General features: G+C 29.9%; 1 protein-coding gene and 1 pseudogene across 1 annotated transcript; both read left to right on the top strand.

Annotated features, from left to right (window-relative positions):
* The first annotated feature begins 2,251 nt into the window (after nucleotides 1-2,251).
* Nucleotides 2,252-2,913, top strand: LOC114409864 (60S ribosomal protein L27a-3-like). Its single transcript, XM_028373505.1, has one exon. It carries the CDS (start codon nucleotides 2,337-2,339, stop codon nucleotides 2,778-2,780), a length of 444 nt encoding a protein of 147 aa, XP_028229306.1. The 5' UTR covers nucleotides 2,252-2,336; the 3' UTR covers nucleotides 2,781-2,913.
* An 11,712-nt stretch (nucleotides 2,914-14,625) lies between these two features.
* On the top strand, nucleotides 14,626-15,882 carry LOC114408253 (annotated as a pseudogene).
* The last annotated feature ends 2,428 nt before the right edge of the window (nucleotides 15,883-18,310 follow it).

Below are 18,310 nucleotides of genomic sequence, written 5' to 3'. Positions count from 1 at the left end.
AAATTAAATATATGAAAATGTATTAAACATCAATTTATAATCAATTATGAATGATTCTCTACCATAAAATCAAATATATGAAAATATATTAAACATCAATTTTAGACTCAAAATCGATTGTGCAACATCAAATCAAACAACATTGAAAACTTAATATAAAATAATCATGAGAAATCACAAACTTTTCTAATTAACAAGTAGCACATGTTAACTTTTGATTTGAAGATTCTCACGAAGATTAAGAGGAAAAAAAACTTATACGAAGAAGAGAAACATGAGAGAAGGGAAAGCTTGACGAATAAGAAGAAAAAAATAATGCTCCTTAAATAATTAATTGGGCAAGAGGACCGCTGAAATAAAGAAAGGAAATTATTTCTTTTTAAATAATTAACGTAGTTATCAATGCAATTTCCTTTATATCCTTTATTACCCTATTATTTTTAGTTAACCATTTTTGTTACACTCACATTTATTTGTTAAAATGGGTATACTTAATAATTAAATTTATGTTGCCAATCTCACTCAGATATAACTATCACTAGCTTAATTTAGTTGTCCGTGTATAGTATGTGAATAATATATTTAATATTTTTAATATATTATTAATTATTTAGTTTAAATTTTAATAAATATATAAATAAATATTTAAATATATTTTTATATACATATATACGGACTTTAAAAAATTGTTATTACTGAAACTATTGTCATAAGTAAAACCTTTTTTACTTTAATAATATCTTTATGTTTTCTTTTAACTTTACTTTTAAAAAAAATTATTTAATTTATTTTTTTCTTATTTTTTTAACTGTGTTAATGATACAAAATATTTAATAATTCTTTCAATAATTAATTTTCGTAAAAAAAGGAACACTTATCTGCCTGACAGAATCTTATTTTATAACATAATATAATGGTATATACTTCCCGTAAATTAGTGTAATAAAATAGTAATAAACTTTTCATCGATATTATTATTATTATAATTTTAATATGATATAATAAATATTTAACGTAAACTATTATAAAATAATGAAATAAAAAAATGATATTTGTAATACATATCTTCCGCAATTTATTATCATTATAATTTTAATACATATTTACCACAAATATTATAAAATTATGATAATAAATAAAAAATTTCCATGATTATAAAAATTATTTCATAAAATTTTAAAAATCTCGTGCTAATAAAGAATATTCAAATTTTGATAGAGTAATATCTATTAATTATTTGTTAAAAAAGTATCATTATAATTCTTAGAATTTAGTATAAATGTGTTATAAAATAATAATATATTAAAGATTTGTAAAATTCATAAATTGTTTTTATAATTCTTTAAATAGAGCTTATATTAATACTCAATTTAATCGCTAAGTATAAATGAGGATAATAATAATCTTAGAATTTATAAATTTAAAAACACTGTAATTATATAAAGTATTTGATAAAATTTAAAAAATCTTGACCGATTATAGGTATTTAGAATTGGGTACAACAATATCTATTAATTATTTATTAAAAAGAAAGTATAATTATAATTTTTCGAATTGCGACTAAATGTATTATAAAATTCATAAATTATGTGTATGATTATTTAAATATAGATTATATTAATAGCAAATCTAATAGCTAATTATAAATAACTATAAGTATAGCAATAATTCATAGAATTTATAAATTTGAATTTGTAAAATTTCTATTAATGACTAATTATAAAGAACATTATATTATTTATTGTGATTGATTTACAACAGAATCATATGGACACACTTAGTTGATAAAATTAATTAAATAAAAAATCATGAGTTTATTCTTATCAAGATCAAAATTGTTTATTGTAAAAAAATACGGGAAATAAATGCCTTAAAATCGTGAATTTAAAATTATAGGAAATTAAAATTATAATTTGGTTTTTTATATCAACTTCAAACTATACTAAATTTGTTTAAATTGATTATGCTTTGTTTAAATTGATTATGCATGCGATTCAATCACTAATTTACTGGTCCGAGCAGTGAAATGATTCAGTGCGTCGATTGTGTTAATGACTGATCCGATTTTTGAGTGTGAAATTAGAGATTCAAACAAATCGAGTTGAAATAAATACAGAATGTAATGCTCAAAACCACAAAATAAAAGGCCTTTCGTTCATGGGCCGGACCGAAAATGAAAAAAAAAAAAAGACTAAACACACACGCGAGGGTTAAAGCAGTAAAACTAGCAGCAGAAGTCTCACATACTATAAATTCTGAAACCCTAATCCTCCTCTAGCCGCTGCAGCAAGGGCTCAACGCACGCAGGAGGAGGAGATTGATCGAGAGAAGAGAAGATGACTACACGCTTCAAGAAGAACAGGAAGAAGAGAGGCCACGTGAGTGCCGGCCATGGCCGCATCGGGAAGCACCGGAAGCACCCTGGAGGACGCGGTAATGCCGGAGGCATGCACCACCACCGGATCCTCTTTGACAAGTACCACCCTGGGTTCTTCGGCAAGGTCGGAATGCGCTATTTTCACAAGCTCCGCAACAAATTCTACTCTCCGATCCTCAACATCGACAAGCTCTGGTCCCTGGTTCCGCAAGAAGTGAAGGACAAGGCCTCCAAGGAGAACAAGGCGCCGCTGATCGACGTCACGCAGTTCGGGTACTTTAAGGTTCTCGGAAAGGGTGTTTTGCCGCAGAACCAGCCCGTTGTTGTCAAAGCTAAGCTTATTTCCAAGATCGCTGAGAAGAAGATCAAGGAGGCTGGCGGTGCTGTTGTTCTCACCGCCTGATTTTATTGACGGTATCGCTTTTTCAACGATTTAGGGTTTTTTTGGTTTTGTTCTGATACGTTTCGTTTTGGATGACGTTGTTGTTTAGTCTATGCTACATTTCAGGATTTAATTTAAGGTTTTATTTTTTTAATTTGCGCGTTTTAGACTTCGGCTTAATTTTAATTTAATATTATCGCGTTTAACGGTGTTTTGAAATTGGGAATCTATCGAAATTGTTAAAATTGCGCGTGTTACCCTTGTTTCGTTGAACATGCGGTATTTGAAATTAGGTTTTTACGTGATGAATTGAACTTCACTAGGGAATTTTTTCTTTTCGTGTGATTCATCTTACTTCTGGTATATGGCTTGTGTCGTTAATTTCAATTTTCCAAACTCATTTTCATTGAATCTTTTCGCAGTATATCTAATTCCATTTGATGTTATTAGCTTTTTCTTTGTGGTGAAAAATGACGGTATTGCTTTCTGGAATAATACACGTGAGTGTTTAAAAAAACTATGGTTTTGGAATGAGCTCGCCCTGAATTCCCCAATCATCCTTCCTTTACTTCCGCTAAGGTATATTTGATTTGAAAGTCTTGACTAATTGAACTGTGATGCCTTTTGGAAACTTGTTTGATTCACGTTTTACACTTTCTAGTTTCTAATACATGGATATAGTGTGTTTGGTTGAACGGGAATTGATTTTGTGTTTAGAATCGATTTTGATTTTAAGTTTGATAGAAAAAAATATTGCAAATTATTACAAATACACAATGTGTAGGCTAAAAAAAAATCTAAAATACCTAAATTTTTTTTACATATTGTTCTTCACACATTTTCATATTTTAAAAATATTATATAATTTTTTTATTCTCAATACTATAAAATTTTTGAAAAGGTTAAGTGATAAAATTAATATCAATTTATTCTCTCTTTTTACTTTTTACATTCATTTAAAGAAAAAATATTTTATGGGGATAAAACTATTTTTTTATGGGGACAAAGATAAATTATATTATCTATATCCATGTACCCACATCCAAGATCCACCACCTGTAATGCTTGACTTTAGTTCTTATAAAAAATATTTATTTATTTGTCTCTCTAATTTGGAAATGTACTACACTTGATCTTCAAGTGATTTAGATAATACTTTATAAAAAGATAAAAAAAATGATCTAGATATTACTTGAAAAGATAAAAAAAATGATTTAGATATTACTTGAAGGATGAAAGTGATATATTTCAAAATTAAAAGATAAAAAATAAACAATTTTTTTAGAGAAACTAAAATCAAACTTTACATATTTTAAAGAGAAAAAAATATATTTTATCCTTGTTACATTTACAACAAATAGGGATTATGTCTAGCGAAAACACTAATTCCTCGTGATAGAGTGAATCAAAATTCAAATTCTTGTAAAAAAAAAAGTGTTTCACGTTTAGGATTTGTTTGGATACAAGTCATAAGTACTTTTGACATCTTTTCTACTAGAAATATAGATTATTTTTCAGTAGATAAACTCTTAAAAGCACTTCTAGACTTAGATCCAAACATGTTCTTAGTGTTTGGCTGATCATACATTAAATCTTGAATGGAGAATACATGTGAGATAAAAAAAATTGTATTTCCCGTGTCTATATACATTTTTATTTTTATATTATTATTATTTTCTATATAAAAATTTTACTTTTATATTATCAAAGCTTGATTCTCTAATGAAGAATGAAGAACAAATCACAATGCAAGAGAATCAATGGTGCAGCAAAAGAAAGAAGCTGTAACAGAATGAAGGAGAGAAAATAATATCATTATTTATAGTTAGTTACAAGGATAACCTACTTGGTTAACTAATCAAAGCACAACTAACCTAAACAAACTAGCTAGAGTTAGTTAATACAAAATTAGGAGTTAGTCAACATGCCCCCACAAGTTGGAGAATAGATATCAGACATTCCCAACTTGGAATGAAGAGACTGAAAAGCTGCAGGGTGGAGAGCTTTAGTGAAAATGTCTGTATTCTGATGAGAGGATGATACAGGAAGAAGACGGAGGAGCCCACTTTGAACTTTATTTCTAACAATGTGATAATCGATTTCAATATGTTTGGTCCTTTCATGGAAGACTTGGTTGGTAGCAATGTGGAGTGTTGATTTGTTGTCACAGAAAAGTAGTTCAGGTTGGAAGAAAGGAATGAGAAAATCTTCAAGAAGATAAGTGAGCCATTGGATTTCACATGTAGCACTTGTCAATGCTCTGTACTTTGCCTCACTGGAGCTTCTAGAGACAGGTTCTTGTTTCTTTGATCTCCATGAAATCAGAGAAGATTCAAGGTAAATAGAAAAACCAGTGATTGAACGCCTTGTATCAATACACCCGACCTAATCTGAATCATTATAACCTTTCAGTTGAGGGGTGTTTTTAGCAGGAAAAAAAAGACCAGCTCTTGGAACTCCCTTGGTGTACCTTAGGATTCTATATGCAGCTTGTTGGTGAGCAATAGTAGGATTAGAAACAAATTGACTCAAATGTTGAACTGCATAAGTAATGTCTAATCGGGTATTAGTCAAGTAGATGAGATGACCAATGAGACATCTATAGGAAGAAGAACAACTATCCGAGAGAGGGGTCCCAGAATTGACATGTAACCTGGTTCCATAATCCATTGGGGTACTAACTAGCTTGGAAGCTAACATACCAGAGTCATTCAGGATGTTTAATGCGTATTTGTGTTGGCAAATATGAATCCCCGGTGAGTTTCTAGCCACTTCAAAGCCTAAGAAAAATTTTAAATTTCCTAGATCTTTGATTTTGAAGGCAACATGTAAATGGTTGGTTATGGCTTTGATTTTAGAGTTGTCATTGTCCGTGAGTACTATATCATCCACATAAACTAAAAGGGCAGTGAAGGCATTGGCGTGTTTCTTTAAAAGGAGAGAATGGTTAGAGGGGGATTGAACATAGTTATGAGAAACTAAAAATAGAGTTTTTCATACCATTGACGACTAGCTTATTTCAGACCATAAAGGGACCTTTGTAAGCGGAAAACTTTTCCAAGTTGGGATTGATTAAAACCAGGTGGAAGTTGCATATGCACTTCTTCATGGAGATCACCATAGAGAAAAGCATTATTGACATCTAGTTGAGTCAAATGCCAATTATTCATAGTTGCCAAAGCTAAAAGTAATCTGACAGAGGTTATCTTAGCAACAGGGGATATAGTGTTTATGAAATCTAAGCCTTCAAGTTGAATGTATCCCTTGGCCACCAATCTATCTTTATATCTCTCTATCCTTCCATCAACCTTGTGTTTAATTTTATAGATCCAACGACAATCAATTGCAGTCTTGTGAGGAGGAAGGTCAATTATAGTCCATGTTTTGTTCAGTTCTAGTGCAATGATCTCATCTCTCATGGGTTTAAGCCAACAATCTTGTTTACAAGCCTAAACATATGACTTTGGCTCAGAAATTGAACTAATAGACATGATAAAATTTCTATGTGCAAGGGACAATTTATGATATGAAAGAACGAATGAGAGGGGATGATAAATACCTGAAGGAAGAGAGGCAGTAGTTGATGTAAAATTGGTATGAAAATCATTATAATGAGTAGGCCTTTGTTGAGGTCGTTTAGATCGATGAAGGATAACATATGAGATTGGTTGGGGTGGTTGTATATCAATAGTAAAAGTTGGATCAGTAGGATCATCATGGGGAACATCATAAAGGGGATTAGGGGATGGTATGATTTGAGGTGGATTTTCAGTATCATGGGCAATGTTGTTGTCAATAATGAGATAGAGAAAGTGATCTTCATAAAAGATTATGTTTCAGGATGTTTCAATGGCACGAGTTTGTAAATTAAAGGTTAAGTAACCTTTAGTATTTGGTTTGAAACCAAGGAAAACACAAGCAACAACTCTTGGGTCAAGTTTCTTTCGATTTGATGTAATGGTGCTAATATAGCATGGGCATAAGAAACATTTTAAATCTGAAAAATCAAATGATTTGTTGAAATTTTTTTTCATAAGGAGATATGTTGTTTAAAAAAGGAGCTGGCAAACAATTGATGAGTAATGCTGCATGAGATAAAGCAAAAGACCAAAAAATTTGTGGTAAATTGGCTTGAAAAAGGAGTGCACGAGTTACATTTAAAAGGTGTTGATGTTTTCTTTCAACAATTCCATTTTGTTGTGGTGTTTCTATGCATGAAGTTTGGTGAATAATTTCCTATGATGCATAAAACTGTTTCATTATAAACTCTGCACCATTATCACTTTGAATTGCTTTAGTTTTCGTGTCAAATTGTTTTTCCATGAGTGTAATAAAATCTTTGAGTTGCTGTTGTGTTTCACTTTTTGTGCTCATTAAAACAACCCATACATATCTAGAATGATTATCAATAATTGTCAAAAAATATTTGTGGCCATTCATAGAATGTGAGGCTCAAGGGCCCCAAATGTCAACATGAATTAAAGAAAAAGGCTTAGGGGAAATGGAAGTGTTATTCATAAATGGTAATTTCTTTTGCTTGGCATAGTGGCAAGTGTCACAAACAAAAGATTTATTACTAAAAATACTAGGAAAAGATTGTTTTATGACAACTAATCTGTCATGGGAGGGATGTCCTAGGCAAAAATGCCAAAGGTCTATTTGCCGTTTATTACAAGAAAAAGTAGAGGCAAAAATGTTGTGTCTCATTGAATTTTTAGGAACAATGATAGCTGCAAGCTTATAAAGTCTATCAACTAAATCAATTATACCAATCTTCTTCAGGTTGTTCTTTTCCTGTATGAAACAATCATTAGCAGAAAAAATCAATTTAGAATTTAAATAAGAGGTTAGTTTAGAAATAGAGATTAAGTTGAAATTGAAATCAAGCAAGTATAAGACATTAAAAAGGGAAAGGGGAAGAGACATGATCAGATGCACCAAAATCTAATATCCATGATGTTGCAAATTTTTTATTAATGTTGCATATAGCAGAAAAAGTAATATTACCTATAACTGGATGACTATTGATTTGGTTGATGTGAGGGGAGGGAGATGCTGAGTTTCCATTACTAGGTTATTGTATTAAAGCCAGGAAAGCTTGATACTGTTGTGGAGTGAATTGAACATCATGATTAGCTGTATTTAATGTAAGATCAGTATCATGTTTTGAATTTTCTTCGACGATAGTGTTGTTGATTGTTGCTCCTTGATTGGTTTTATGACTTGGATGACCAGGGGGAAATCCATGTTTTCTATAAGAAATCTCCACCGTATGTCCATATCTATCACAATGGGTGCACAACTTTGTTCCTCTGCCTGGCATTCCTCTGTCTATTCCTCTGTCATAACCTGACGTGTTATTCGAACCTGGACCTCTTCCTCTTTTTGAGCTAGATGGATAACCATGTTTTCTATAGCATATATCCTTAGTGTGGCCAGCTTTACCACATAAAGAACATGTATGATTAGACGTAGAACTTGCTGCATTAATCATGATATCCTTAGAATCAAAATTTCCAATCTGATTCATCCCTATAATTTGTCTTTCTTGTTGAACGATGTAGGAAAAAGTTTTGGAAATTGTAGGTAGTGGATCCATCATTAAAATTTGAGACCTAACATTATTGAATTGATCATTTAATCCTCTAAAAAATTGCATAATCTGATCTTGTGTTTTCCTTTCCATAACACATAGGAGAGCATCACATGTACATCTATTTACACATGTGCATATAGGATCAGGTCTATAATTCTCAAGTTCATCCCAAATTATTTTTAACTTTGTGAAATAATCAGTAATTGAGCAATCACCTTGACAAATTGTACAAACTTGTTGCTGTAGATTAGAGATTCTCAATAAATCTCCTTGAGAGTATCTGGACTTCAGATCTTTCCATATGTCTCTGGCATTATCCATCCAGAGAAGGCTTTCGCGAATAGAGCTTGAGACTGAGTGAACAATCTATGATATCACCATATTATTGCGTCTTTTCCATGCAGAATGCAGAGGATGTGTAATGACTGGTTGTGAGATAGTTCCATCCACAAATTCAACCTTGTTCTTTGCACTCAAAGAAGTAAGCATCGAACAACTCCAAGAATTATAATTCGTTGGATCAAGAACAATAGATACAAGCGTTATAGTTGGACTTTCACTAGGGTAAAGGTAATAGGGACTATGAACATTCAAAGATTGGTCGGTTTCTGTGTTCATGTTCAATCAATAGAGTAGAAATTCTTTTGAAATTGAGGAAGATAGAAAGAAATATCGAAGAATCGAACAAACCAACAAACGTACAAGCAGAAAATGAAGCACATAAGCGAAAACAAAGTGCAAAAAAAAAAGATGCGAAGAGTGGCGCAACAGAGATCTTCAATCGAAGTGCTCTGATACCATATCAAAGCTTGATTCTCTCATGAAGAATGAAGAACAAATCGCAATGCAAGAGAAGCAATAATGCAGAAAAGGAAAGAAGCTGTAACAGAATGAAGGAGAAAATAATACTGATATTACTTACGTTGTGAAGGATGCTGAGTACATTATTTATAGTTAGTTACAAGGATAACTAACTTGGTTAACTAACCAAATCACAACTAACCTAAGAAAACTAGCTAGAATTAGTTAATACAAATTCAGGAGTTAGTCAACATATATATTATTAGTGAAATTTTCAATATTAATTAATTATAGATCATTTAAAATATGACTTTTAAAATATTTTTTAAATAAATGATTTTCATATATGATAACGTTTGATTATATGATAGTATAGAATAATTTACTGTGAATGCATATGCTATATGAAGATTTTGATGATGCCAAAAGATTGAAGCTATTCAAAGTTGATTCAAGTCAAGGTCAAGAGATCAAGAGAAACGATTCACAATAGTCCATTATTTGTTAAAATAATCTCTTAAAAGATTGAACAGGTTTGGCCTTAAAAGACTTAAATTTTCAATTTCTCTTATAAAGTTTTTAAAGTGGTTTTACATCTTTGGAAAAATATATTTTTCTTTGGTAATCGATTACCAAAGGCTGTAATCGATTATCAGAAGCAAACATGTTTTTGAAAAGCTTTTAGAAAGTTTGAAATTTGAATTTTAAAGACTGTAATCGATTACCACCTTTGTGTAATCGATTACCAGTAATGGAATGTTTTAAAATTCAAACTGAAAAGACATGACTCCTCAAAATTAACTGTGTAATCGATTACCACAGATCTGTAACTGATTACCAGTGAGAAAATTTCAAAAATAACTCTGAAAAGTCACATCTCTTCATAAGTTTTTGAAATACCATCAAAGGTCTATAGATGTGTGACTTGTGTTCGAAATTCTTCAAAGTTTTTCAGAACTTTGTTGTCCTATTCTCTCACAAGAAAACTTTTCGCCAAACACTTGCAAAACTATTAAGGATTCTTATAAGTTCTTCAAGTTGTATCATTCTTTTCTTAAAGAGAGAAAAACATCTTTTGTACTTCAAAAGCAAACTGTTGTTGTAATCAAGAGGCAGTGGGTCTCTGGATTTGTAAGTTTTTTGAACACAAGGAAAATGTATCCCTGAGTGGTTCATAAATTGTAAAGAAATTTACAAGTATAGTGAAAATCTCAAGTGGATTGTTTGAGGACTGGATGGAAATACATAGAATGGCCAAATCAGTATAAAACTGAGTTGACAATTCTCTCTTTCCTAAACTATTTTACTTTATTGTAGTTTAATTTTACTTTGCATATTTAAAGAAGCATCAAATAAATTATTCATTACTTCTTTTTATGCATATTAAAGTCTGCGTATTTCTTTTAAAGAGAGAATTAAATTTTTTTTGTTAGGGGAAATTTTCTAAACTTAATTTACCTCCCTCTTAAGTTATTGAAACCACTTATTTAACATTTACATTATTAATGCATTTTAATTATATATTATTATATTTATATTGCCTAGATACATACATATATATGTATATACATTATTTTCTATATTAAATATTATTATTTATTATTTCCCATAAATTATATTTTATATATTATTTTCTTAATTGCTTTTTTGTTGATTAATTTAGAATTTTGACGATGTCATAATATGGAGAGCATAGTTCACGATTAAGTGGAACAGTGGAAGAATGGGTTCGAGATTTTTTTTTCCACATTAGTATTTTTTAAATAGTTAATTTGTGAATTTTATTAATAAATAAAATCCACCTCAAATTTGTAAGGGTAAAATACGTTTGGGTTCGTGTAAAGTTTTAAAAAATATTAATTTTATTTTCATAAAATTTTTCTTATTAATTTGACTCGTAAAAGCAAAATATTTTTATTAGTATTGAGTTGTATTTCTGATGTGAGTAACAAATTTAATTACTTTCCTTCTTTATCTATCTTTTCAAGTACACTAAAAAGATATCAAAATTCTTTCTTGTTTCATTTTTTCTCCTAATCTTATTAGAAAGTGTAAAGAAATCACTCGAGAATTAATGAAAAATTACAATTTTTGAAAGTGTTTAACCTACCAAATTATTTAATTCAATTTATTTTATACAATATTAACTACTACAAATTATTTAATTCATTTATAAAAAAATTATACGTGTAAATTGGTTAGTTCTACTAAATTACCATCTAACAGAATTATTGACCGACCAGTCAAAATATATTTTATTTATACAAAAGATCATATTAATATGAAAAATTTTATGAGAATGAAATTAACATTTTTAAAATTTTACAATGACTCAGATATGTTTTATTGAATTTATAAACTTTATATAATTATTTTTGTACGGAACCGTATAATAATGATAATAATAATAGGCGAATTTTCATGCACTTTGGAGTAACTGAAAATTTTATGTATTAATTTGAAATTTTGAATCGAACAAATTAAAATAATTTAGACATAGGCATGACCATATAATACGTTTGTCATTAAAAAAAAAAACGTTTATCGGTGCCTGGCTTAAGTACAATCCGGATACGTCTTTAATTTTGAAATATTTGTACATCAAATAAATCAAACCTAATTAACTTTAATTGGATTAATTTAATTTAAATTAATTAAAAAATTAAAAACTAAATTTAATATAATATATTTATATTTCATAATTTTAAATTCAAATCGAACTAATCTGATAAATTTGGATAATTTTAAAAGAGAATTAATATCCAATTTGGTGCCTTAATTTATTAAAAGGGTTTAATTAGATCCTTTGGTTTTTCAACTATGTAGTTGGGTGTTTTCTGTTAGGTTTCCGTTAATTCTACCAGAAGTCGAACCTCACCCTCCCCTTTCTCTATGCGATTTCGGTGGCGGCGACGGTGGTCCAGGTCGCTTACTCCCTGGTCGGTGGCCAATGCAGTTGTTGGTGTTATCATTGACGACAACCGAGTCTTCTAAATCAGAAACACAAAATCAGAACGGTCCTTCCTTAGGGCTTCATAACTAGTCCCCAATCAACGGTCAATGCAGCACCTGGTTTGGAGAAAACGTAGCACACTCCAACTTGTCAAAATCAACCTCGTACGTGTCTCCTTCTTCTTCTTCTACGAATGTGTCTCCTCCCTCTGCATATGTGTCTCCTTCTTTTGCGAGTTGTTTGTCGCAATCATTCACTAAAGAATCTAGTGAGCACTCATTGTCGAGGTTGGAGGTGGAATCTGTGTCCAAAAATCGAGGGCTATTGAAAATTTGGGAAAAAAGTTGATTTGGGGATTTTGAGAAAGATAGGGTCACAAATGCGTTGGTGAATAGTTGTTGCAACGACAACGACAACAACTCGTGTTGCTCGTGCGAGTATCCACATCCACATTTTTTTTCTTCTTCTTCCTCCTTTTCTTCTTTTTTGGAATTTGTTAATTTGATGCTTCTTCTGCCTTCTTCATTTTCTTCATTGTAACCTAAAAAAAACAGGTGACGATGTTATCGGTGATGGCGACAAGCCGATGACGATACGGTGCCGCATATAACATTTTTGTCGGTCAATATAACAGACCTAATGGAAAGGACCCAATTGAGCACTTTTAATAAGTTAAGGGACCAAATTGAGTATCAAGCCTTTAAAAAATAACAATTGAAGACCTCATGCCTAATTGAAGTTGGTCATCTCTTCGCACTTGTCCTTCAATCTTCAATTGTTTCAAAATTAAATATAAACTGTGCGACCACATAATGTCTGTGAGTGGCCCTGAACGTGATACATCAGCTCTAGATAAAATAGGTTATGTAATCATTTAATTTTTCAAATTTTTTTTGATCGAAATCGAGTTAAAAATGCTTTGGCTAAGATTGAAATAAAGATATCCGCCCAAAGATGAGGTAAGGATAATTTAATTGAGACCGAGTAAAAGATACTTTGACAATGAAAATGCTCTAGTTGAAGTTGAGTCAAAAACGTCTTTGCTAAGGTTGAACTCAGGATCATTTAGTTGATTTTGAGCTAAAGTTGTTGTGGCTAAGGACGAGAGATGAAATTACTCTAATTGAGACTAGGTTAAAGATACTTTGATTGATGTTGAGATAAAGATGCTCTTATTGAGGTTGAAAGATGTTTTGTTTGAAGTTGAGGTGAAAATATTTTGGTGAAAACTAATGTGAAATTATTTGGGTTGAAGTTAAGATAATACTTAATCTGAGACTAGTGAAAGATACTTTATCTACGGTCAAGTTAAAAATATTATTGCAAAGGTTGAGTTGACATTACTTTGATGGAGATTGAGTTGAAAATATTTTTTTGGATAGATAAGAAAAAAATATTTTTGAAATAGTAATATTTTTTTTTAAAATTATGGATATATTAAATAAATTAGATGAATTTTATTAATAGATAAATTTTATTAAATTAATATTATTTTTTAATGAAATTTTAATGAATATAAATGAATTAGTGTATTATTTTTAATCCATCCATTATAATCTGATTAAACAATTATCTAATCTATCCATTTGACATTCCTATTTTAGAGGGAATAACTCCTTTAGTGCACCTTACCCTTCTGCTTATGTTTGGGGCAGAGGCTATGGTGGACTACTTTGTAAGTAGTCCGTTATAGACCATTATTACTCACCTTTCAATTAATCAAGGTGCAAAAGTTTTAGTATACATATTTTCTCGGTGAAACTTCACCCATTTTCCTTTTCTGTGTACTCTTCATCCCTCTCCCACTGCTTAAGGATGATCATAATTATTTTTTTCTTTTTTTTTCTGTTATTTTTTTTATCTCTTGTTCTTGTAATATATTTATCAAAAATTTTCTTATTAACACGAATTTTTTCAAGGTATTTATGATAAATTTTGCATTTATTCTTTTGAATTAATGAAGAGGAGTACAAGGATGAGAAGGAAGAGGATGTTAAAGCAGACCATATGTGAAGAGATTGAAAGTGAAGATACTTGTGCCTTGTTCTCTCTCTCTATATATATATGCATAACAGAGCAACAAAGATTGCAATCAGTAAATTTTAAATGTGATTAAATACCAAAAGGATATTGCAACCAGGCAAGAAAAGATTTTATCATGCATCTACAAATTACAAAATATAGCGTGGGATGGAATTATTGAAAGTTGCTACTGCTGCAAGATATTTCAAGGAAGCTGCACGAATATCTATTAAAGCAAAGTTACTGTATGTTGAAAAAAAGACCATTCAGATAGATATGAATATGATTACATTAAATCTTGAGCCACCTAGAAAGAAACTTGGAGGTCATTCTTCTCCAATAATGTATGTAACTTGGAGGTCATTCTTCTCCAATAGAAAATAAGTATTCAACAGTTTGACAAAGTGCAAAATTACCAGCTTCCTCCTTCTCCAATAAACTATGTATGTAATTCTCAGTGCTCACTCTTACTCCTAAGATGTTTTATAGGTTGTGGAGGTCAATATCAAAGTCGAGGAACCAGGTGAGAAGAATGTTCACAATAATGCATTCTATGCTGAAGAGACCTTGCTCAGATCTGAATTGGAAGCCATGCGTGATTGCAATTCTTTGACTGCTCGACATTGGGTTGTAAGTCTTTTGTGGGTCTTACAGCCAACTTCAAACTATTGATGCTGGTAATTTTGCATTTTGTCAAGCTGTTGAATACTTATTTGCAATGATCAGACAAGAGTCTGTTATGCTTTTAAAAAAACTGAATGCTTTCTTATGGAAAAATAAACTTTTGTAAGGTAGTACTGAAAATTTTGTACTTGGTTTTATCACAAGGAAAATACTTACAGTGGGTTGGTATCTTGTTTTGTGTTTTGCTTTAAACATATGCTTTGTATATTATGTTAAACCTTGATTCCAACAGTTTTAGACTTTTTGAGTTAATTTTTTGATGGAGACCTGATAATGTTTTAATAATCCTTCAGGTAAGGAACACGAGAACATGCAATAGAACTGGACAGTTGACAAGCTATAAGCTGGTACATGGCTCAAACTGCTTACCATTGGCAGGTTCTGAAGCCAAGTTTTTAAGAAGAGCTGCTTTCTTGAAGCATAATTTTTGGGTAACAACATATTCACGTCGTGTTGGTGAAGGACTAGCTACATGGGTTAAGCAGAACCGTTGTTTGGAAGAAATTAATGTAGTTCTTTGGTAAACCTTCCCCCTCTTTTTTCCTCACTCTCTGATGCACACACCTACCTGACTTCAAGAAAGTATTCTTCAGGATTTCTACTTAATATTTTACAAAATTTGTAATGCTAAATTAGTGATCTCTATTAAAGTAGTATATTGAAGTATGTAACTGCATCAAGCAATAGCCTATTCATATTTTTATATATTGTTTCATCCAAACATTGTCAAAATAAGTTTCTTCAATCTTCATTTTCCTTTTCCAATTAACTTTAATTTCCACCATCGACATGCTTTCACATATTTGGAATCACACACGTTCCTCGTTTGGAAGACTGGCCTGTTATTCCAGTAGAGCACATTTTGTCCTCCCTTCTTTGTGCAGCCTCATGGATTCTTCGACTGTTCCCCTGCAGTAGATGTTCCGCCAAATGAATGTGGAATGGATTGACATTAAGGATAATGGCTCTTCGAAACCAATTCAGAGTGGGTTAACGGCAAAGCTTTAGGAACTTGACCCACCAAAAGTTATGGCACTGAGCTGCTGATAGGGAGAAACACGAGGACTATTTTGTCATCCACTGATATATGTAGTTGAGCACATTATAATTTTCAATCTAGAATCTTAATAAAGCTATTGACATAAGTCGTGGTTTCGTTTGTTGGAAAGCATGCTGGTAATATTCATTTGATTTACTTTGCACTCAGAATTCTGGTTTCAAATTTGACTCTAAATGCTGGTAATAAAGCTGTGGAATTGACTTTAAAATAATAGGTTCGTTACAGTGGTGTGGTGTCAAGATTATATTGTGATTGCCTGTACTTGTTTTTTTTCACCATATAGCTCAAATTTATGGTTTTTTTTCCCACAAGAAATACTTTTTGTGGGACTCTTTTCCCCCTAATTTATTATTGTATGTGTTTGATTTTTATACACTCCAATTAGAATATCTTAAAATTTTAGTTATCATATTAAAACATATACACTCATTTTATATTAAATAATTATTGACCAGTATTAATTTAACAGCTAATATCTAAAAACATACCATTCAGACATCAATTTGGCAAGAGAAATCATAGCAGCATGCTCTCTTATGCTCTCTTATAAGAAGCTTTCCCATTTCCAATTTGTTTCTTGCACTAAAAAGTCATCTGCAAGAGGGACTTGACTTCTCTGCTGTCCTTTTTCATACTGTTCCTGTGATGGTGCCTCATTAAAATAATGTGTTGTCTCATTAAAATAACAATGCATAACAGCTGTATTAATATTTAAGGGGGATATTTAATTTTAAAAATCATAAAAATTATATATTTTTAAAGGGCAACACAAAGAAAACAAGAAATCAAATTCGTATAGGAGATACTTGCTGACAATATCTGAAACAGTTAAACCTTGACATGCATCCGTTTCCATATGATTCTATATAAGCAAACTTTCATTAATAGCGTGGTCTTTGATATGATTCAAAGTGATTTAATATTAGCAGATTATAAGTTTTTAAAACTTAATCTTTTATTAAATAGAAATAGAGAAAATTATTAAAATAGATAAAAGATAATTATAATTGAATGTTTTTTCATTTACTATTTTTATTAAACAGAAATAGAGAAAACTATTAAAACAAGAGATAATGTAGTTACTTTGAAATAATATTTGTTTTCACTTCTCCAATAGTGCTTTGTAAGTCTCACATTTCTCAATAATAACAACAATACTAACAATAATAATAATATACAATTTTAATTATACTAAAGAAGAATATTCAATTTATGATACAATGAAGTTAATCAATTCAAATCTTTAATAATATTGCATATTAATATCTTTAAAATCATTACCTATATCTATTGAATAAAAAATACACTATTACAGCAATTTTTTTAAATTTTGATAATAAATGCTTTTAAAAATTATTACATATTAACATTATATGAACAATAAATGAAATAAACAGACAAATTTTAATAATTATATAGTATTATATATTTATATTCATTATTTTTAATTTCTTTTTAAATTTATACTTTTTATATAAGAAAAATATACTTAAAATTGAAAAATAAATGTTTGAATATGCTTTTTTGTTCCTTACTTTATATTCAATATGTTAGTGAAAATTTATATAAGTGTGACTCACAACATTATTATGATTTTTTTCAAATCATTATTATGATTATCTTTATATGTTATAAAATAAGACTCACATCATTTTAGAGTTAAGTTAATTATTTTATATTTTCTCTGTTTTATTATTTAAATGTTAATAAACATAAAACATATAGTATATAAGAAAATATTTAATAAGTTATTTTAATAAATTATAATATTTAATATATTTTATTTTATAATGATAATCTCATGAAAATTTGATAATCAATATATTTAATTAAAAAATACACATAATTCTAATTACAATGAATTGTTTATAATAAATTATAAATTGATAACAATTTTATTTTTAAAATATTTTATAAATCACGTGTTTAATAAATTTTAATTTAAATAATTATAAATTTATATTTACTATTTTTCTTTTGAATTTATATATTTTATATAAGTATTACATCACTATTTTTTTATAAATGGTATTACATCACTATTATTACTTGCAGAAATAACATATCACAATAAGAAGTTATACGTAATTGAAGACAAGAAAACATCTTTATTAATTTTCCCCCCACTGATTTCCTATGTTATTATTCATTCCCATCATTAATGGATTCATCATATGGATAATACTGGCGACAAAGATGTTCATATTTTGTGCAACGAGAAGAGAAGAAAAGAAGAAAGCAAAAGTTGGAAGAAAATCTAATTGACATTATTACAATGGTTTAAGATACAAGTGACACATTTCAAGAGAAGCTATGGCTGAGCCAGAAAATAACCACACCTTACATTCCCAACTTATTGTAGATAATCCCAATGAGGTTTGGAAAAGTGAAAACATCTTATGATTCTTTCTACCCCAATTTACCCTCCTATTGCT

The sequence above is a fragment of the Glycine soja genome, chromosome 4 (genome assembly GCF_004193775.1).
Source record: "Glycine soja cultivar W05 chromosome 4, ASM419377v2, whole genome shotgun sequence".
Lineage (NCBI taxonomy): Eukaryota > Viridiplantae > Streptophyta > Magnoliopsida > Fabales > Fabaceae > Glycine > Glycine soja.
The sequence above is the reverse complement of the archived record's forward strand: the minus strand, read 5'-3'. Positions and strand labels throughout refer to the sequence as shown.

Bases quoted from the DNA above. Each gene is read 5' to 3' on its own strand.
- LOC114409864 (XM_028373505.1), top strand. From the start codon at position 2,337: ATGACTACACGCTTCAAGAAGAACAGGAAGAAGAGAGGCCACGTGAGT.